Genomic DNA, 22763 nt, shown 5'->3' on the forward strand with positions numbered 1-22763 from the left:
TATTTGAGTTATATGGTTGGTTACCAAATGTTGTTCGGAGTCCCGGATGAGAACACGGACGTTACGAGGTTTTCCAGAATGGTCCGGAGACGAAGATTGATATATAGGATGACCTCATTTGATTACCGGAAAGTTTTCGGCATTATCGGGAATGTACCGGGAGTGACGAATGGGTTCCGGATGTTCACTGGGGGGCAGCCCACCCGGGGGAAGCCCATAGGCCTTAGGGGTTCCGCACCAGCCCTTAGTGGGCTAGTGGGACAGCCCAAGAGGTCTTATGCGCAGGAGATAGGAAAAATCAAAGAGAAAGAAAAAAAAGGAAGTGGAAGCTAGAGAAGGACTCCACCTTCCAATCCTAGTTGGACTAGGATTGGAGGAGGACTCCTCCTCCCCCCCCCCCCCCCTCGGCCGAACCCTTGAGGCTCCCTTGAGCCTCAAGGCAAGGTCTCTCCCCTCCCTCTTATATATACTGGGGTGTTAGGGCTGATTTGAGACAACTTTGCCACGGGAGCCCAACCACATACCTCCACGGTTTTTCCTCTAGATCGTATTTCTGCGGAGCTCGGGAGGAGCCCTGCTGGGATAGATCACCACCAACCTCCGGAGCACCGTCACGCTGCCGGAGAACTCATCTACCTCTCCGTCTCTTTTGCTGGATCAAGAAGGCCGAGATCATCGTCGAGCTGTACGTGTGTTGAACGCGGAGGTGCCGTACGTTCGGCACTAGATCGAAGCGGATCGTGGGACGGATCGCGAGACGGTTTGTGGGACTGTTCGCGGGGCGGATCGAGGGACGTGAGGACGTTCCACTACATCAACCGCGTTTCTTAACGCTTCCTGCTGTGCGATCTACAAGGGTACGCAGATCCAAATCTCCCCTCGTAGATAGACATCACCATGATAGGTCTTCGTGCGCGTAGGAAATTTTGTATTTCCCATGCGACGTTCCCCAACAAATATTAAATGTTTTTAAACATGGCAAGGGGTGAATCATAAATAATCTACCTATCTAGGCATTTTAGATGAGGCCGGCAACGACATATAGCATCTTCGAACTGACCCCATGTGTTAACTTCTAAATTAGTCCAAATTTGTCCTAATCACATTTTATGTTTGTTAAACAGAAAAACAAAGTGGTTCACGTGATTCTACTCATCGTTCTAGTCCAATTACATATATGGCTCATCTCCAATGGAGCTATGGTTAATTAACTACGACCTAGACCGTTTATATTACATCGACACGCAAACCGATGCAAACAACACGTCTAACCGTTCTAAATATGCATGAGAGTTGAAAAATCTTTATCTACGCAAAATTCTAATCACTTTACATATATAACTCTCTGCAATCTGATGCACGGATTTAAAACTATGGTCGTCTTAAAAATATGCCTATAATCTGGAATTATAAAATACGAGGGTAATAGACAAATTTGTGGCAGGAAAAAATACACTACTGGGCCTAAACTGGTGCAAGGCCCAAAATAGGGTTGGGCGTACAATAGTTAAATTGCGCCTGGGGCACTGGAATAGAGGGGCTGGGGAGGACTCACCTTTGTGGGCTTCGACCCAGCTCGGAGGTGGTGGACCAGCTAAGGCAGAGGGAGTCACACCGGCTCAAAGGGGCGCTGGCCTGGGCCTGTTGGCTGGGCCGACTGCCTCGGGGGCCAGGCGCTGGCGAGGCTGGTCAACAGAGGCCCACGTCGCCCTCGTCCTCTGCCCGAGCGCAGGGAGGCGACAGAACATGGCGGTGAGGCGAGCTCCGACCGGCTCTCGGCGGATCCGGCACGGACGGGGCAAGGGCGAGGCGGATCTGGCCACGACGGGTCCATTCCCTGTGGAGGCGGATCGAGGCGGCATCAGGGCGAGGAGATCGGCGAGCTCGGGGAAGACGGTACGGGGCTGCTGGTTGGGCTCCGGCGAGGCACTCGCCAGTGGAACTGCGGCGCTTGGGGCAATGGCAACGGGAGGCGAGGGGGCTCCAGCGGGCTTTGGTCGGTGTGGCGATTGCTCCGGTGGGTCGGGGCTCTGGCGACCGGTGCGGGAGGTGCCGGGGCGGCACGGGGATGCGGGGGGAGCAGGGAGGCACGAGAGCACGGGCTGAGCGGTGCACTCGCCGATCCGAGCCTGTCCGGGCCCGATCTGGGCTCGGCGGGCAGGCGGCTGGAGGTGGGTGGAGTGGCTGTGGAGAGTGGCGGCTAGGGTTAGGGTTTGGCACGGGGATTCGAGGAGGAGAGGGAGAGAGGGCTAGATTAGGCAGGTGGGGCTGTCTATTTATAAAGAGGGGGCTATGGTTTACTATTTGGGGCGTTTTCGGATCCTTCGATCTCGATGGGACGGCTCTGGTTCCGCCCTAGGGTTAGGTGGCTGTGTTAGAGAGGCTAGGTGGGGAAGAGAGGGAATAATTGTGCGGCCCGTGACAGAGTTTTATAAATCGAAAACGTCCGATGATAAATCGAAGACGGTTCCGCTACGGTCGACCGTTCGGGTATCAATCGAACTCCCATTGCGACAAAATTTGGTAGACGGCCTACCTACAATAGAATAAGACCGCACGCCAAGTTTCAACCCAATCCAAGAATATTTTATACACACTTTTAAAAACAAATATTTTAGCGATGCCACGGGCACGTGCATGTGTGGTTGGTCTCAAAATGGTCAGTGACGAACACGGAGAGAACCGACAACTACTAACGGATACAAGTTTTGAAAACGGGCAGCAACGGAGTGCCGATGCAATGCAGATGATGCGCATGATGTGATGATGAATGTGACAGACAATCTAACAACACGGCGACAACGGAATAAAAGGGGAATCTTTTGGAGCGGCGGTCTCGGGCTATCACAACGGGCTACGTGACCTCCAATGTGGTTGCGCCTCGGGCCGGATCCATGCGCCATTTGGTAGAATGCAATGGATTCTCGCCGGATGGAGTCCTATTGGTGTCATCCAAACTCCTCTCGGGAGCGGCGGAGCGCAATGTGGACAACCATCTCCTCCTCGGGGCCGCATGTGATGAGTTCCCAGTCAAGGATCGGAAGGTGTAGGACTCGGATCCGCTGCCCGCCATGCCAGAGAAGGCTGGATATCACCACAAGGGAGCTTGGGTAGGAGGTGGTGAAGGGGGTGGAATGGAGTGGAATGCAGCCACACACTCGTCCGGAATGCAAATATACACTTGGGGTTGGATGGTCCACAATCTGGTAGCTACGATGTGGCGTGTGCGTCTGGGCGTCCTTATATTTTCCCCAAATATGGGTTGGATATGGTGGTTGCCAGCCAACTTAGGTGTTTGAGCCGGATTTGTCATGTCCGGATGATGAGAATTTTGCGTCCAAAGAGTGTCCGGCAGCCCGCCTAGACATTTGGATTGGATACGGAGGTTCCGGTTGTAGATGCTCTAACTAGATGAAGACACGCTTTCTCATGTCGCTATCACAAACAAGAGTGTTGTATGTTTTTTAAAAAAAATGATTATATTAATTAGGAATAATGGTTTTACAATTGTTCATTGTTGTCATACAGTAGTCACCACATCACAAGTAAACCATCGACACAAATATAGAAATTGTACTTCGCAATCTCATGTGTCACCATGTTTGCATGTTTGTTATGAATCAAAACTATGTTAATCTCTTTTTAAGGGTGAAACCGAATCGGATAATCGGATAATCTTGATCAAATTCAGAAAAAATCGATTTTCACACCAATGACCCATGCAGCCTTGTCCGAGAAAAACCCACTACTGCCCAACACCAACCGAGCTTTTTGTGATGCAATCAGAAAGGCTATATCTCGCTTATAGCGAGACGGTAGGATCTCTAACTGAGGTGCCCACAGTAATCGGGCCGGCCCATTCGCGCAGAGTTAAAAGAAAAAAAGAAAGAAGAGACGAGCATGCAAGGATCCTCGACCTCGAGGAAGACAACAAGTGCTACTAGCCACTACGCTCACGTCTTGTTCCTCTTAAGTAGTAGGGGTGCGACCTATTTGATGCGAAACAAACCGATTTTTACTAGGTTTTTGGGGTTTCTTATATTTTTTTCTTTTGGTTTTTCACATTTTTTTCTCTTTTTTCACTTGTTTTTTTTCTTATTTCTTTTTTGATTTTTATTTGGTTTTTCCCTTTTATTTATTTTTCTTTTGGTTTGTTTGTCTCTTTCTTGTTTATCATTGGGGGTTCTTTCTTTTCTCTTGGGTTTTACTTTTTTATACACATTTTTTTATATATCTAATACATTTTTCTAACACATGTTTAATATTTTTTAAATGCTTGATTAACATTTTTAAATACCAGATTAGTAATTTGTTGAATACATAATCAAAAAAATTATACATGTTTACTTTTTTTATCAAATGGTTGATTAACTTGTTTCAAATACAAGTTTAATATTTCCTAAAACATGGTCAACATTTTTTCATACATAGTTAACATTTTTCAAATATAACTTCAACACATTTTGAATACAAGGTCAATATTTTTTTATACACATTTAACATTACTTAAAATATAATTTTAACTTTTTTAATACATGATTAACATTTTTTCTATATGCATTTAACAGTTTTCAAATACAAGTTCAACAATTTTTTAATACATCGTCCACATTTTTTATTTACACATTTATCATTTTTTAAATACAAGTTTAACATTTTTCAAAATGTCGATCAACATGTTTTCAAAGATACAGATCAACTTTTTTCACATAAATTGTTTATTTTTGTATTGATGATCCATATTTTTTATATACACATTTAATATTTTTCCAATTTAGTGATAAATATTCCAAAACATTATGTAAATTATATTTTTGTAATACACATTTTATAATATTTGAAAATCTAAACAAAAATAAAAAACTGAAATAAAAACGTGAAAAAACAGAAGGAAAAAAGACAGGCAGTGGTTTCCCGCGCACTGGGCCGGCCCATATTCTCGCTCGACTGCGGGTCGCTTCAGCGAGTCGCAAGCTTCTCTCGCGTGACGCGATAGCCGCGCCCCGTCAAGGTCAGAGCTTCACACACGGCAGCGCGGCGGGGCACGCCTGCTACGTCCGTACTACGCTGGTCGCCGTCCACAGTTCCCCACCCAGCGAGCGTCCTCCTTCGCCGGCCTCTCTCTGCCATCGACGCCTCGCCCCCTTGCTCACCATCTCTCATCTGCGGAGCCGCCTAAAAAGAACGGGCGGCCGCTCCGGCCACCTGCTAGATCTGCAGCACCATCACTCCACCAGCCCACCACCGTGATCTACCTGCTGTCGCCGGCCCTCTCTCCCTCTGCAGCACCACCGACTGAGGTGGAGTTCAACAGTGAGCACTTTCCCCCTCCATTCTTTTTCTGTAAGGTTGCATTCATGAATTGTTCTTTGAAGTTTCTCCTGTAGCTGTAGTTCTCAGGATGATGTGCTAGTGCTACATTTAGCATTTAGCCGATCAAATACAAGAAGACTGAACAAGAAAAATAGTATGTGTGAGTATCACAATTTTAGGATGGCACAGCTTGCACTGCATGTCTGTTCTAGTGTTCGTACAAGGTGTTGCTGTTGTATTGTCGATTATAATTACTCGAAATTGTCAAGGAATCATATTTCTACTGGTGATGAGGATTGAGGATAACCAAGTTTACCGTGCTTCCATTATTTGTCCAGCTTGGTAATCTAATTGCTTCAGTTAGTACTATTAGTAATGTCAAAACATATTTTTCATGAAAATGAATTGCATTGCTTCATGATGTTAAGTTTTTTTTTTCTTCAGATTATCCTCAATTGAAAATGAATTGCATTGCTTCATGAAAATCATTGCACTATTAGTATCACAAATTTTCATGAAAATGAATTGCATTGCTTCCGTTGAGGATAACCGAGTGTTTGCTGTTTATAATAATTAATATCATCGACTGCAACTGATTTTGATATTACTTGCCACAGAAATCATACTTAACATAGACTAAAAACACCAAACTGCAAGGAACGGCGCATTTGAATTGTGATTGTTGAAAAAACAATGGAGGCGGCACACCTTATTATTTATTCCTTGCTCCACCACTCATTTGTGTCCATGCAGTGTTGTAAGTTCAAGAAATTGAGTGTATGCAGTGAAAAAAATGCGTAAATGCATAGATCTGTCTGTGTGTATGCAGATCTCTTCTGTAGTTTACTGTGGCTGTGCCCTGCAGATAGTACAGACACTTGCCCCTCTGTGGCAGTTCTCCATTCGATTGCAGATCTGCCTGTGCAAGGTATAGATCTTGTTTTACTGACAGGATCAGTAGTAGAGGTACTCTTACAGCAGAAATATAAGGTTGTGTTTGCTGGTATTATCGATGTAGGCGCCACTTCTTGTTTTTAGTGTCACGGTCTGTCGTTTGTAGAAGAATCTACTTTGAGGATCAGATCTTGCTAACTCAGGCAACTTTTATGCAGGCTCACATTCCTACATCTTTGGAAATGCATCCCCATCTAACCCTACACAGGCATCCTATGTGTGCTGAGGTATCTTTGTACTGACCTTTGGCTCTATCTGATGCTTTGCCATTTAAGTGTTTATTTTCACAGAAGTTCCCAGATTATAAAATTTAATGACCTTGTTGCCCAGATTATTGAAGAATTCCAGAAGTGCCATGTGGATCACCCCATCAAAAAATTCTTTGGTGAATGCACAGATCTTAAGATTAAGCTTGATCGGTGCTTCCGGCAGGAGGTAAGCAACCTTTTGCCCTAAGTTAGAGTTATCGCTGAAATTTATGTATTTTGTTCTGTATCATAATTTATAGTTCTTTGTCTCCCTAAATGTGCTACTCTCCTTGTAAACTCAGAAAGCTGTGAAGAGAAAGGCAAACTTTGAAGAGAGCAAGAAATTTAAAGAAAGGTTGCAGGCTTATAAAAAGGAAATGGCGGAGAAAGAAAATGAATCATAGCTTCAAATGGAGGACAACGACCTTCACTGAATGCTTTTTTGCTGCAATCCTGTGGCTTCAACTTTGTGAAACAAAGTTCCGGACATGTCTTTGCTTCATGTTTACATCACATATCTACTGTTATAAGACTACAGCTGAGGTCATATAATCTATTTAGAAGTTCAAATTTCCTTCTGTGGCTGATGCTATTCATGGTTAGTCTATTTCCATCATATATAGACAATAAGTCTTGCTCTAAGTTGGTGGTGTATTGTAAAACTATGAAACCAGCTGGGTGTGGAGTTTGTACTACACTTGCTATTCGCAGCGAGAGGTAGTCTCTTGTAATTATCTCCCCTGCGTTCTATAAAAATATGGTATGCTTTTGGTTCACTCTGAAAAAAAAACTATGAAACGAGTGACAAGTACATCCATATAGTTTCTCCTTGAATCTGATGTTCAAATCCATAATTACATTGATGGCAAATTTTGTGTAACATACACTGGCGAATCTTCTTACTGTAGATCATGGCAAAAAATTCTTCTCTACAACATGGCAAAAATAAAATAAAATTATGAACCATGAAAATTGTAAGTTCATGGAGCATGTCATTTTGTAGCTTATGTATAATGGCGCATTATGTTTCTTCTGCAAAATTTCTCAAAAGATTACTTTCTAATGGGAACATGGCAACTTAAGTTTACGAACTATGGCAAATGCAGTTTAAAGGGCATGGAAAATTATATTCTTTATTGTAAAAATGGTAACAAATCACTTTATTTTTATGGGACCATGGTAACTTTATTTGCATGGAGCATGGCAAATGCAGTTTATGGTCATGGCATATTTTTAATGTATGAATACATTAATGGCAAAAGTTTTTATACAAAGCATGACAATCATAGCTGTCATGGAAATTTTAAACATGGATCTGCCATGTTAAATCTCTTTTATGTTTTTTATATACATGTAAAAAATAACATCATGGCAAATATTAAAATGGTTTGACCAACTCAAATGATATAATTTTTGGACTTTTTACTTGTTATAAAAGAATTATGGCATATTTCAGGAAAATAGGGTCTTTTTTAGCCAACCGGGGGCCATTTAAGGTCCAACTGGATGCTATTTTGTTCTGCAGGGAACGGTACACACGCGGGGGATTGTACTTGTAGCGCTATCGGTCCTCGTAGCACATTTTAAAACGCTTCAAAAAATATGAGAAACATTAAGCACATTCAAACAATATCAATGTTTGTTGTTGCAAAATTTCAAATCAAAGATTGAAAGATTGTTGGAGATACAAAAATAGAAATTTAAGTAATGTTCTGAATTTTAGTTTGAAGTTTTGCGATAATAAACATTGATGTAGTCTGAATGTGCTAACAAAATTTGTTTACATTTAAAAATGTGCTACGGAGGTCTGGTGCACCAGATATTCCCCCGTGGATGGGGAGGGAGTTTGGGGTGGGGGTGGGGGGGGGGGGGCAAATCGTTCGTTCCGGCTCGCCTCCCCAGATCAAAAGTTTTCATTCGATGGGACGATCGTCCCGTGACTAACAGTTTATTTGTTACAATTTGCAAGGACATAAAAATTTGACGTTTCTTATGTATTACTTTTTCCGTCTCATAATATAAAAGCGTTTATTACACCATCCTTCATCCCATAATATTAAAATAATTTTTATACTGCACTCTAATGTAAAAAAGTTTTTATATTATGAAATGGAAGGAATAGGTCCTTGTCTTTAAGACTACCCACAATGAAAATAACATAGGTAGTAACATAGGTATCACCTAAGAAAAAAATATGATGTGGCAACTAATTAGTAAGAAATTGAGTGACTTAGGCCCTGTTTGGAACCACCCAGATTATATAATCTGGTTTTTATAATCTATTGTATTTCCAAACAGTACATTTTATATTGTAGATTTTATAAACTAGATGACCAGATTATTATAATCTCATAATCTGCTCTACCCCAACTAAAATGAGATTATGGATTACAAATGACGTGTTACCCTTGTAAACTTCAAGAGAACTATGCAGTGTCACCGCCACTTTTCTATTTTTTCTTGTAAACAGAGAGCAAACATGTCATTGTACAATTTAAAAGCTGGTTTACAGTTTATATAATCTGACCTCCAAACATGCCCACCTGGTTTATTTTTATAAACCAGATTATGTAATCTATGTTCATAATCTAGATTATCATAATCTATTATGGTTCCAAACAGGGCCTTAGATAGTTACTCATACTATAAGTAACGCGTAAATTAAGTGACTTAGGTAGTTACTCGTACTATAAGTAACATAACGCGTACTAAGGCCAGATGAATTTATAAGTTAATAAATAAAAGACTTAATATTAATATTCATATATTATTATTTATAAGTTAATAAATTTAAGTAATGAAGTAGTAACTTAAACTAATAGCATATGTATCTTACTATTCTATTATTCCTCGTTATGAATAGTCTAAATGCCAGTACCATTAGCGTGTACTGTTTCGATTCAGATGCGCACGCGCACTTCTGACAGGGCTCACAGCGTCCAGCATGTGCGTTTCCATAAACCTGTCCTTGGAGTCTGCTCAAGCAGCGACAGCTCGTAAACGAGTCCACTGCTGCAGATCAAAATCCACATGAACCCTGTGTGATCACCTGGACACCCCGCGCCCAGCCAATCAATCGAGGAGACAGCGGAAGAATCCTTCCATTCCATGGGCCTGCAGATGCCACAGAGAGTCCACGTGAACACACGCCGTCGCGCCTGCAACCACGTACTACGTCGTACGTAGAGTACTTAACACCACCACTGATAAGCGCTGGCCGGCGATGGACACGGCGCCCAGTTCTCACCGCCCGCGCCCGCATCCGACGGATCGACCGGTGGAATCAGGGGCCAGGTGGAGAGGGCGGTGCCCTTCTCGTGGCCTCGTGCCGCGCGCGACGACCCGGCGCGTTCCGCGGCGCCCGAGGTCGCCCCGCGCCGCGCGCATACGCCGATCCGTCGATCCATCGGCCCGCTATAAGTGGACCGCGGGTGCAACGGTGACTTCCCAGATAAGCTCCGTCTGCGCCCGATACGTAGAAGCCCGAGAGAACTACTCCATATATTCCAAAGCGCGAGAAGGATCGTGAGGGAGACGGACTAGCCAAGGAGGTGAAGGGCGGGAGAAGATGGTGGTGATCAAGGGGGCGCTGCTCTTCTTGGTCGTCTGCGCGGCTGCTCGAGCTGCTTCTGCCGGCGATGGTGAGAGCCACACGCACAAAAGTTGCTTACTCCTTGCATGCATGCATGCATGCATGATACTGTAATTTGGTTAAGTTGAATGACTGTCAGATTCGTACAGCCAGACTAATTTGGTAACTTGTTATTGTTCTCGTCTTCTCGATGTTATTACTGACCATGCCAGCATGCTAGCTAGGATGTTAGTGAAACTAGTGTGTCGGGTTAATTCCCTGTAAGAAAGTTCAGCGTTAGTGGTCCCGCGATTGCACACGCCTAGTGACAGTTTATTACTTTCAATATTAAAAATATTTAGATCACTATTTTAATGATTTATATATATTTTTACTAAGGGAGTACTATGTAAAAACCTGTAATAGCTCAGCTTAGATTTAGAGGGTTTCAAGCACCAGCTATGTCAGAAGACAAATGGTCTATTTGGTTGGAGACTAATTTTGCCAAGTTAAAGTGTGGCAAGCCATTAAAGTATGACAAGCCACAAAGTATGGTTGAAAAAACAAATGCCAAACTTTGGTAAAAGTTGATAAAAAAATTGACTCTATGACAAATGGGTCATAGGAACAATAAAGTGTGACAAGTCAAAGTGTGGCAAAATCAAATATATGTCAACTAAACTGTCAAATTTTGGGTTGACAAAGTGTGGCTGGGAACCAAACAGGCCCAAAGTGTTGTTTCTTCCAAATGTTGGCTTTTTTTCGAACACAATACAAGCGCCGGTGTTTATGTACACGCACATACATTTACCTATATAAATGCACATATGCATATCCTATCCCTATGAACAACTCTGAAAGGCTGAGCCGGTATATCATTTCAAGATTTATGAAGTCATTATAGACATCTCGTCGTTGTCGAAAACATATCCTCCTACTGAATACGCATCGCCAGAAATCCTGAAATAAATTTAAAAATAATGTGAGCATCGAGATTTGAACCCTGATAAGTTGAAAATATCACTATTCCTCCAACCATTCAACTACATGTTTGGTTCGCTCAGAATACTGGCGTTGGATGTCTGTGTTATAGTTTCCTTACATGCAGCGCAAATTACGTCTCTAACTCGTCATGTTACGCTATGCTACAGGCCCACTGCCGAACGGCCACTTCGAGGACACGCCGGACAGGTCCCAAATGGACGGCTCGGTGGTGACGGGGGAGAACGCGATCCCGCAGTGGAAGACCACCGGGCACGTGGAGTACATCGAGTCCGGGCAGAAGGAGGGCGACATGATCCTGACGGTGCCGGAGGGGTCGCACGCCGTGCGGCTGGGCGAGGATGGCTCCATCCACCAGCAGCTCTACGTGACGCCGGGCGCGCAGTACTCCGTCACCTTCAGCGCGGCGCGCACATGCGCCCAGTACGAGAAGCTGACCGTGTCGGTCGTCCCCGGCGACGCGTCCGACGAGATCTCCATCCAGACGGTGTACACCAGCAGCGGCTGGGACTCCTACTGCTGGGCTTTCCTGGCCACGGACGGCGTCATGACGCTCACCATCCATAACCCCGTCCACGAGGACGACCCCGCCTGCGGCCCCATGATCGACTCCGTCGCCATCAAGACGCTCTACCCTCCTCAGGCCACCGGCGGTAAGAAAGAAACGATCTCATGCATGAGCTTTAGACATTTGCGTCAAATCAGCCCTTTACCTGAGTGAGTCTCTCTGTGCGGCTTTGTGTATGTCCAGATAACCTGCTGAGGAACGGGGACTTCGAGCAGGGGCCGTACATCGCGCCGGGGTCACCATTCGGCGTGCTGGTGCCGCAGCGGGACGAGACCCACATCTCGCCGATCTCGGGGTGGATGATCATGTCCTACACCAAGGTGGTCAAGTACGTGGACTCGCCGCACTACGCGGTGCCGCAAGGCTCCTACGCCGTGGAGCTGGTGGCCGGAGGGGAGGCCGCGCTGGTGCAGGAGGTGGACACCGTGCCCGGGAGCGCGTGCAGGCTGGAGTTCTCGGTCGGGGACGCCGGCAACGGGTGCGTGGCGGGCGAGGAGCAGCCCATGCGGGTGCAGGCCTCCACGGCGGGCGGGAGCAAGACCGTCGTGCACCGCTCCGACGGCAATGGCGGGGGCACCACGCGCGCCTTGCTGGAGTTCACGGCCAGCGAAAGCCGGACGAAGGTGGTGCTCTCCGGCTCCAGCTACCACACCAAGTCCGACAGCAGCGGCACCCGCTGCGGGCCCGTCGTCGACGACGCCTCGCTCGTCTGCGTTCCGCCGGCGCCTGCCCGCCGGTTGCTTCGCTGATGCGTTTCCGTTGTACCACTACACAATTTATTCGTTACTTATTTATTTATAGGAACGGTTTACTTTATGCGGACTTGCTAATTTTCTGGCACCTGAGATTTTATTTAGGAATTTGAACATCGCCGCGGTCATGGCCGTGGCCGTGGAGGCTGATGGAAACGACTCTCTAGTTTAATCATGGAATGGTGTGCTAGAAAAAAAATGTTCTTCTACCCATGCCTTGGTCCGTAACTGCATAGGACATTTTTAGCACAATAGCTAAATGTCAGTTTTAGCGCTTTTTTTCTTACGGAAGCAACTTCTCATCGATTAATTAAGAAGAAAAGAATTATCCGGTTAATTAACGAAAAACTGGACAAAAACCATCACAAACGATACCTCACACGCGGACTACTCTCAAACAATGGAGCCATGGGACAGCAAAGACTGACCAACCGACACACCTAAAACAAAACTTCTACAACCACCAAATAATTGGATCTCAACATCATAGATAAAACTCCAACGGCTCGCTCTAACATGAAAAGGACACCTCAAAGAAGACCACCAAAACAACCAAGCCCCAATTTACATCTCAAAGAAGTGCATCATGGAACCACCCAGCGTCAATCCTTTATCGCCACACATCTTGATTTTGCACTTGTTCGGTTTCTTCCTTCTTGGGGGAGCTTTTCCCCTTAAGAGACGCCCGGCCACCTTGCTCATGCTAGGATCCAAGCTTGTGAAAAAACATTAAGCTTGATGGCAAATATGTTACTTAAGCCTGAAACCAACGCTCTGGCCACAACAACGGCGTCGCCTATAGGAACACATGGCTAGGCTCCAAGGGTGTTGTAGCGAGCGTCAATGCCACTTTCAAATCCACAAGAGAACCCATCTCCACATGCGTCCCTGACAGCGGCGAAATCAGTTCCCCACACAACTTATGAAGTTCAGGCATGATCTGTAACACCGGCGCTGGAATCATGAAAGAAACCTCATCCATAATGAGGAAAGTAGGCAACTTCAACGAAGCAATCGTAGCACAAGGGGAGAAGCAGCCGTAGAGCTCTGCATCTTCGTCGTCCGCTAAGTCAACATCAAGCTCTGGCCCGGGAGGGGGGGCGACGTAGGAGGTGGCTTCTCCACAGTAGGCACAATCAAGAGCCTGCTCAGAGCAGCCTCTGCACGCTCAAGAAGGTTCCCAGCCTGTAGCAACCAACCATGCAAAGAATCAACAACGTCATGCAAAAGGTTGATCGGCCTCCACCATCTGAGAGAAGCTTTTGGATTAGTTGATTTTGAGATGTGAAAGACGGAAGGAAGGACAGAGAAAGAAGAAGATCACTGGTAGGCTATCCCATCATATATCTTAGAGAAGGGGGTGGGGGGGACGATGGTGGTGGAGGGTGGTAGCACGATGGTGATACAACTTCATTGAAGAAAATCCTCGTCGACATCGCTGCCGTTATGGCCGGAGGGGGGAGGGGAGGGTGTAGCACAACACTCAGTTGCGAATGCGGGGGGGGGGGGGGGGGTGGAGGGCGCCAACACGATGGTGATACAACTTCACCGAAGAAAATCCTCATCGACATCGCCGCCGTTATGGCCGGAGGGGTGAGGGGAAGGTGTAGCACAACGCTCGGTTGCGAATGCGGGGGGGGGGGGGGAGGGGAAGGACAGTACGACGAGGCTGAGCGGGAGCACCCTCGATCGCGGACGGCGAAAGCAAGCGGCTAGGCCAGCAACAGTGGGGCAGTTCCAGGTTGAAGAAGAAACATACTAAGGTTGAAAAAAGTTGCCGGCTGTTGATTTCACATCGGACGAGTGAAAAATTGACTAACCCTGATTTTTTTTTCAGGCTTCTCACGTCCTATTTTTTTGTGTGTGGAAAGAATAGAATGCACTCGTAAAATGAAAAGGAACAGAATAGAATGCAAAGTGATGCGAGATTCGGATGTCACTAACCCAAATAAAATAAAACAAAGTAATAATAACAATAATAAACGGAATAAAAGGGAATAGAATCGGAGCATCAATTGCATGCCACACTCGGGACACGCGTACGGTGCTGGCGCGACGCACCGGAAGAACCATGTTTTTTCGTCCCGTTTACAGGATTTCTGTGTTACGCGGCCCAGGATTTGTGTGACGGCGAATCCAATACGCGTCCACGCTTTTCAAAAAAGCTCGCCACTACAAATAATCGAAGGAATCCCTCCAGCCCACCGCATCCCACCAATACTGTTCTGACCCCGCCGCACGCACCCATACCCAGCAAGGCAAAGCCCAACGAACGATTCGGCCCGGTCGCCGGCGATGGAAGAATCGGCGGGGAACGGCCGGAGGGGCGCGGCGCTGGGGGGCCTGGCGGTGCTCCCCGACGAGCTGCTCTGCGCCATCGTCGACCTCCTCCAGCCCACCGACATCGGCCGCCTCGCATGCGTGAGCAGGTCGCCGCGGCTCCCTCTCTCTCCCCCCCTCTTTTCTACTCCATTTCTCCTCTGTTTTGCAGTTAGCTCCATGTATTATAAGAATGTGGATTCGGAGGTTTGGTTTTTATCTTTGTTTTGATGCTGATCACTCAACTAGAGTGGAAACTGAAGTTACCACCAGATGTTAGCATAGCAAGTTGTTTTGTTTCTCAGATGCTTTCTTTTCTTATGCAACAATCCGCCACCTCCTTATTCAAAATGCTTATTGGTATTACCGTATTAGTAGTCTTATTATTGCTAGGCTAGTAGTACCAGTCAAAACATAACTCTATAGCTAAATACACAAAAATCATGAAGCACTAATTTATTTCATGTTCTGTCTGCACGTCACTAAAAAACCGCCTATTTTTTACTGGGCGAGTATAGAAGCATACTCCCCCGGTCCTGTAAAAGCTGACCTTTGAGAGAAAGGTAGAACCAATTTTTTGAAATTTGACTACCAATATCCTTGCAATATACTTAGGTACCTGAAAATCAGTCAATTTGTCTTGACTCTCGAGAAGTATTTCCATAATATACATTTATTTTGTATTTGATGGATTTACTTTAAAGAAATTAATGATCAAATATTTTGAAGACCGTGTTGAAACAACAGATTTTAGAGGACCAGTGGGAGTAGTTCCTGATGTTTGACATTGCCTTTATCTAGAGATCATGAGCCAAGAACATCCAGCATGTTTGTGTTTCTACCTTAAGATAGTTGCAGGATGAAGCAGTATCTTAAATCATTTTGCATTTTGCACTTTGCAGTGTCATGTACATACTTTGCAACGAGGAACCTCTCTGGATGAGTAAATATCTTTCTGTTGGTGGCCATCTTGAGTACAAAGGTTCTTGGAAGAAAACAACACTATCTAGGTATGACCATCCTATCTAGTCGTGTACCATTCTGTATTTTGAAAACAATCCTAAGTTGACCAATGAGTACCACTGAAAAGGTTGGACACTGGTTGCTTCATTTTCAGGCTTGGTCTTTGCTCCGAAAGTTGTGAGCTTGAGCAGAAGGCTCGTCATTTTGATGGTATGGTACATATACTTCACATTTGTTGTGTTTGCCTTTTTAATTTCCCTATTCATACTTATTTTCATGCAGGATTCAGTTCCTTGTACTTATACAGGAGATGGTATAGATGTTTTACTACTTTGAGTAGTTATTCCTTTGACAATGGACATGTGGAAAGAAAGGATGATCTTTCTTTGGATCATTTCCGTTCTCAGTATGATGGAAAAGGCCCAGTAAGAATCGAGCTAGCTTTTGCGTATAATTCAGATTTATAACGGATTTTGTACATTATTGTTTTGCAAAGACTTTTAACTGAAATCATATTGGTGGTATTGCACTATTGCACAACTAGATTTTGCTTGGTAAGCTGGTCGAAACCTGGCCAGCAAGGACTAAATGGACAATGCAGCAGCTGGTTCATGATTATGGTGAAGTTACATTTAGGATATCACAAAGAAGCCCTAAGAAGATAATAATGAAACTGAAAGACTATGTTTCTTACATGGAACTCCAGCATGATGAAGATCCTCTTTACATATTTGATGATAAGGTAATCATCACTTTATTTCATTTACTACTAAAGTTAAGAAAAGAAAGAAGAAACTTAGTTAAGAAAATTGTTACAGTTTGGAGAATCAGCACCAGCACTATTGGAAGATTACAGAGTCCCTCATTTATTTCAAGAAGATCTTTTTGATGTCTTGGATTATGAACAAAGACCAGCTTTCAGATGGTTTATTATTGGTCCAGAAAGATCAGGTGCCTCTTGGCATGTTGATCCAGGATTAACCAGTGCTTGGAATACTCTTCTTTGTGGCCGAAAAAGGTTGGATCATTTGTTTTATATATGTGTGCATAGGTGTTACTCGAGTGCACTCAAGCTGTGGTACTCACCATGTAGTTGTATATTTGAAATCTAGTACATTTAAATAAATGTGCACAGATCTTGTGCAACACTTCTGGCCTATTGGATCCTTAAGGTCATTGCAGTGCTTCTATTTTGGTGCAGCTTGTAGGTGATGCTCTGTGTGCTGCTTATTTTGAAGTTGGATGTGAAAACAGTCGTGCAGAAATAAACAGCCAACTGGGGGAGTTGAATTAATGATAAAGGCAAATTTAGTCAGGGAGTCCATAGTTAATGTCTTGGGAGTGAGACAGAAGAGTAGTGTCATATATGTTGAACAGAGACGGAAGATAACCGAGGGAAATAGAGAGATGTGATTCAACTTGGGGTGCATGCTTTGTATTTTGAACTGAAACTTAAAAACCATAGGCCTATACTGTGAACGATGCGAGGATATTCTATACAATCTTAACTTGTACTCCTCTTGACTTGTTAAAGCTGATTGTCCCATGTTGTACAATGCTGAAATTTTGGAAGGAGCAACAATTTGTGTTTCCACTAATGATATCCACCTTATTTCATAGATGGGCACTGTACCCTCCAGGAAGAGTGCCTGGTGGTGTCACGGTACATGTAAGTGCTGAAGATGGTGATGTTGACGTTGAGACTCCAACATCTTTGCAGGTAATTAAATTATTACTTTTTTTTTTCTTTTCTCCAAACTTTACCCCATATCATTTCACATTATTTTGATCGTTTGCAGTGGTGGCTTGATATCTATCCTCATCTTGCTGAACACGAGAAGCCACTAGAATGCACACAATTACCAGGAGAGACCATATTTGTTCCTAGTGGATGGTGGCATTGTGTTTTAAACCTTGAGACAACAGTTGCAGTTACACAAAACTTTGTCAATCAATCAAATTTTGAGCATGTATGTCTAGATATGGCACCTGGTCACTGTCACAAAGGAGTTTGTCGTGCTGGCTTACTTGCTGTTCCAGGAAAATCTGTTAGAGATATTGAAAATCATCCACCTGGAACAATGAGTACATGGAACCACAATGACATGACCCGTACAGAAGAAAGACTGAAAGGTTCAGGGTCTATAAGAGCTTCAAACAGTGAAAGTCAGTGTTCTTCATTTGAGTTGTCAGACGGCGACGAAAGGTTGGAGAACCAAGTTTTCTCGTATGATATAGGTTTCTTATCCCAATTCCTTGAGAAAGAAAAAGATCACTATACTTCTGTCTGGAGTCCTACTAATCCAATTGGCCAGAGAGAAGCAAGAGAATGGCTGCGAAGGCTATGGGTTCTTAAACCTGAACTGAGAGGACTAATATGGAAGGTGGGCCTTGTTCCATCATTTGCATAAAATTTTACTTTGCCAATCTTTTTATGAAATTACCATGTGGTTTATGTATTTCTTTCTTGATAATTTTCTGTTTCTTGTGCCAACATATATGTTTATTTGTGTAGGGTGCATGCCTAGCAATAAATGTGGACAAATGGTATGCATGCTTAGAGGAAATAAGTACATGCTATAGTTTGCCATCACCGTCAGAGGATGAGAAGCTTCCTGTTGGCACAGGTAGCAACCCAGTAAGTATACATTTACGGAGTACTTTTATTGGCTGTCTCAAAATTTAGAACTGCCGATAAACAATTGTGGCATGTTAGTAATTCGTGTTGGTTCAAAATACTTACTCCACATGTTAGAGTTATTACTAACAGAAACTGATTCATATAGAATATCCTGGTTTACTTGTTACTGTATCTGTGGTTTCAGCCTCGCGAGGTTCCGACCTCAGAAGATTTATAGATACACATAATTGCTCACTGCTATGCGCCACTGTGAAGATATTAAACATATATGAGATTCTAAGATGCCAGTTAGTGTCAAATTGTGGTGCATATACACTCATCGTTGCATGGTACTTGAATATAACATGTACCACAATTTTCAGGTCTTCATTGTCTCTGGCAATGTGATTAAAATCTGTGCTGAAGGAGGCTTGGGTTATTCTGCCCATGGTTTAGGCACAGAGGTATTGGCGCATTAGCTTTGCAACTTAATAAAACTGGATGCAATACTAACGATATTGATCACTTTCCTGATGCAGCTTGAGTTCTATGATCTTCTGCTAAAAGTTGGCTCGCCTTTGATAAACCACGTCCCTGAGATCATTGCAAGTGGCTTTCTTGTGTACGAAGATGGTGTCTACAGAACAGTCCCATGGAATGGAAAAGGAATGCCAGATGTTTTGTCTAAATACTATCCTCTGGAGCTTTCTTATGCAAACAGCTGTTTTCCTCTTGGGTTATGGAGCAAACAACAGTTTGGAATGGACGGTTCCGCTGAATCTTCAAACAGGCCTATTTGGCCTTACATGGTTACCAGAAAATGCAATGGGGATATCTTTGCTCATGTGTAAGTTTTATTCATTTCTCAAGTGGAAATAGGAATAGTTACTTAATAAATTATGTAAACGCGTGCTTACTCTGCTCTTTATTTTTCTTAGCCGTGATACATTGTCCAAGGCTGACCTTTTCAATCTTGCATCATCCTTGGGAGTTCAAATGAAAAATATCCATTTATTACCCCTTCCACATGGGGAATCATTACCTGAACCTGAGGACAATAGCGTGAAAGACAGTGATCCACCTGAATGGAAACAAGTGATTTCTAGTCTAAACAGAAGAAAGAATAATATAAAGAAGCACCTAGCTAACTGGTAAGTGTTTTTTTCTTTCTAAAGCAGGTTTGTTTGGCACAGATTTTGTAAGTTTTACTAAAACAGGACATTTTTGTTGCTCAGTTTATTTTATCCAGAAACATCGTGGGTTTGCAAGTCAATTTTGTGTCCGCAACCATGTGAAGTGATTAAGAAGAATATTTACATATTATTATAGAATGGTTCACTTGCAACTTAAAGTCCTCTACTAAAGTGTACTTGAGTTCCAAAAACATTGTAGAGGCAGGCATTCAATAAATAACCATTACATTCTTTATTATTCTAACATTCAACATTATCAAAATATAAATTGCAATGACTATGCATTGATTTGGTATTGACCTGTTTAAGCCAAAATGCTACAAACCTACCATAATATTATATTGATATAAAATTACATGCACCGCCTGATACCTCACATTGTTTACATATTTGTGAAGGGGGAGTACCGTCCCAACAGTTTTAATTGAGAAGGCTGAAGAATATCTCCCTCCTGATATGAGCTCCCTAATGAAGTTTGTGAAGGTGAATTTTCAATTTCGTCTTCTTTATATCCATCTCGGGTTGAATTTTGTGTTTAATGGTATGATTGAACAATCAGGATGACGATGGTGACTCGGTGTACACATTCCCTTCTTGGATACATTCAGATATTATGGACGACAACATTCTTACTCAGAGGGCCCCAGAAATGGGTTCCCTCACTGATGCCAAAAGCACTGATGACAGAGATCTGGAGAAACTGAATGCAATTCATATAATTGACTTCAGTGATCTGTCCATTGGTAAGCAGCCAGTTTACTTTGTTTCCTGGAAATCTGACATTGTTTAAGTTATTATTGTGTGAACATTTACATAAATGGTTTGTGTAATGTATCACTCTGAAATTGAAGATGGGATAACTATCTGTAAAAATGCTTAAATTGAGCTGCTCATATCTGCCAGTTTGCAATCTTAAAAGTTATGTTAGATTGTAAACAAAAAGTTTATATCTGTTTATTTGATTACGATCAAATTTGTTTGTCGTAACAGGGGATCCTCTGTGTGACTTAATTCCGCTGCATTTGGATGTTTTTCGTGGTGACATTGATCTTCTGAGGGAGTACCTAAGAAGCTATCAGCTTCCTTTCCTCAGAGGGAAATCAAACAATGACATCTACAAGTCGGTGCAAAACTCGAAGTTCAGCATTGCATCATATCGCGCGATGTAAGTACATAATTAAACAAGCAATGACGAGCAATGCTTGTGCACTTGTGATCGATCCTTTTTGGGTTGTCAGTGCCCAAGGGAGAAACATGTGTTGGTTCTGATGTGCGCTGCTTGCTTACAGGTGCTACTGCATACTGCACGACGACAACGTCTTGGCAGCTATATTTGGCCTGTGGAAGGAGCTGAGGAATGCAACGTCGTGGGAGGACGTCGAGCACTTGGTCTGGGATGAGTTGAACCGATACCAGCAATCGTCGCCTACACTCTATGGCTAGCTCACTTTTTATGACTACCAACACATACGCTCAAAAGAAATAATCCCGTTGGCATATTGCCCAGCTTCGTTTATAAGAGCAAAATAATAATAAGGGGCAAAACATTTTGATTACTCTGGTTGTAGCAGCTTTGCTGTTTTTTTATATATTCTTTTGCAAAGATGGACGCCTGACCATTATGCCTAGTGCCCTCCATCGACGCAGTTGTGGTCAAAGCGCCACGTGGCCAGTTAGCACGGGTTAGGGGTCAGCAGAACATCTGATGAATCACTTGCGTACTCCCTCTGTCCCATAATATAATAGCGTTTTTGACACCTTATATTATGTAGTGCCAAAAACACACTTATACTATGGGACGGAGGGAGTATTTCAGATTGGAATGTACATTTTCATAGTATGAAACTCACTTGACAATTTTGGCAAAAGAATTAGGGCCTCCCTTGCATTTGACTCATTTTTAATCGTGTAAGATTCAAGATAGCATGTAACCTTGTACTATTTTTCTCTACACCAATCTTGTGGACCAGAAAGGAATTCTACACATATCTTGTGAAACGGACGCCTAGAAAGGCTGAAATCTTTGTAGGGTGTTGCGCGCTGTAACCGGGGTCCACTTCATCTCCAAGGTTTGCAATTTCCTTACTAGTTTGGATGTTGCTAATCCTGAATCCGGTAAGACGAATGGCTGCCTCTTAAAGGAGAAAGCAATCAAGGATAGAAGCAAGAATGGTGGCACTAACCACCGGCCTGCCATTCTCAAGGAGAAATCAAGCATGAGCAAAAGCATGAACGGTGGCACTAAAGGGAAGGTGTTTTTTTTACCTCAAAAAACCTCTTTATTCAATAGATAATAATGTTACATTGTTCATCAAGAGAGGTACAATAGAGGGGAGGGGGGGGGGATCCTCCAACCAGACCCTATTGGCCTCGTACTTAGCCCACTGGGCTAGTTCATGAGCTACATAATTCGTTTCCCTATTCGCATGCTCATACTTAATCCTAACATAATCTGGCTCCTTAGAAAAACAATCATGAACAATCGCTGCAGCAATACCTGTGGAAGGCCTCTCATTCTTCATAATTTCTATTAATTCACTATCATGAGAGCTCACCACAACTCTATTGCAAGCCACGGATTCGGCTAAGAACAACCCGTGCTTGAGAACGAGAGCCTCAGCCGAAAGAACATCTTGAACCATATCCAAACATGCATTGCACACGGCGACGAACTTCCCTTTTTTATCACGAATGACTGCACCTGTAATTCCCCTCAACATATCTGAATCGAAAGAAGCGTCAACGTTTATCTTTGTTAGACTATTCCTTGGATCACAAGTTTTTTAGTCTAAGTCGGTTTGTAATACCTAGTGTAAGTCGGTTTTGTACCATTATATATAGCCATGTACACTATACCAAATAATCAATAAGCAATAGTTTTATTCATCTATCATGATATCAGCTATCAATCCTAAGATTTAGGGTATGGCTCCACCCACCCCACCCCCGCCGCCGCCGCCCGGCTACTTCAAGCGTCGGGCTGCTCTCATTGCCAAAGCCGCCGCCGTGGCAACATCTTCTTCCTCTACTCTTTCCCTAGCACCACCAATGCCTCCTCCTACTCTCCCGGATGCACCTATGTCTCTCGCCGACACCATCACCTATGTCAGCCCCTTCATCCCCATCGTCCTCGACCTTGTCTTCCACAACTATTATCATTGGCGTCACCTCTTTGATCTACACCTAGGACGCTGCAACCTCCAGTCACACGTTGCCGCCAATAGTCCTCCTTGCCCTGATGACCCTCAATGGGTGAAAGA

General features: G+C 43.7%; 3 protein-coding genes across 4 annotated transcripts; all 3 read left to right on the top strand.

Annotated features, from left to right (window-relative positions):
* Positions 1-4970: 4970 nt before the first annotated feature.
* LOC123430461 (COX assembly mitochondrial protein 2 homolog) lies at positions 4971-7249 on the top strand. 2 transcript variants are annotated; one of them, XM_045114333.1, is made up of 5 exons: positions 5000-5313; positions 6143-6241; positions 6426-6494; positions 6598-6702; positions 6818-7249. In XM_045114333.1, exons 3-5 carry the CDS (start codon positions 6450-6452, stop codon positions 6917-6919), a joined length of 252 nt encoding a protein of 83 aa, XP_044970268.1. In that variant the 5' UTR covers positions 5000-5313; positions 6143-6241; positions 6426-6449; the 3' UTR covers positions 6920-7249. The 2 variants fall into 2 exon arrangements, with proteins under 2 accessions (XP_044970267.1, XP_044970268.1); XM_045114332.1 differs by lacking the exon at positions 6143-6241 and having other exon boundaries at positions 4971-5313.
* Positions 7250-9953: 2704 nt separating this feature from the next.
* Positions 9954-12512, top strand: LOC123430462. Its single transcript, XM_045114334.1, has 3 exons — positions 9954-10156; positions 11238-11741; positions 11840-12512. The coding sequence occupies exons 1-3, from the start codon at positions 10084-10086 to the stop codon at positions 12403-12405; spliced, it is 1143 nt and encodes a 380-aa protein (XP_044970269.1). The 5' UTR covers positions 9954-10083; the 3' UTR covers positions 12406-12512.
* Positions 12513-14614: 2102 nt separating this feature from the next.
* LOC123427108 (F-box protein At1g78280-like) lies at positions 14615-21399 on the top strand. The gene is made up of 16 exons (XM_045111064.1): positions 14615-14837; positions 15630-15737; positions 15845-15900; positions 15973-16115; positions 16235-16432; positions 16509-16708; positions 17311-17410; positions 17490-18074; positions 18206-18328; positions 18694-18774; positions 18850-19157; positions 19249-19461; positions 19902-19986; positions 20063-20246; positions 20494-20668; positions 20793-21399. Exons 1-16 carry the CDS (start codon positions 14704-14706, stop codon positions 20944-20946), a joined length of 2847 nt encoding a protein of 948 aa, XP_044966999.1. The 5' UTR covers positions 14615-14703; the 3' UTR covers positions 20947-21399.
* The last annotated feature ends 1364 nt before the right edge of the window (positions 21400-22763 follow it).

Source organism: Hordeum vulgare, chromosome 2H (assembly GCF_904849725.1).
Source record: "Hordeum vulgare subsp. vulgare chromosome 2H, MorexV3_pseudomolecules_assembly, whole genome shotgun sequence".
Classification (NCBI taxonomy): Eukaryota; Viridiplantae; Streptophyta; class Magnoliopsida; order Poales; family Poaceae; genus Hordeum; species Hordeum vulgare.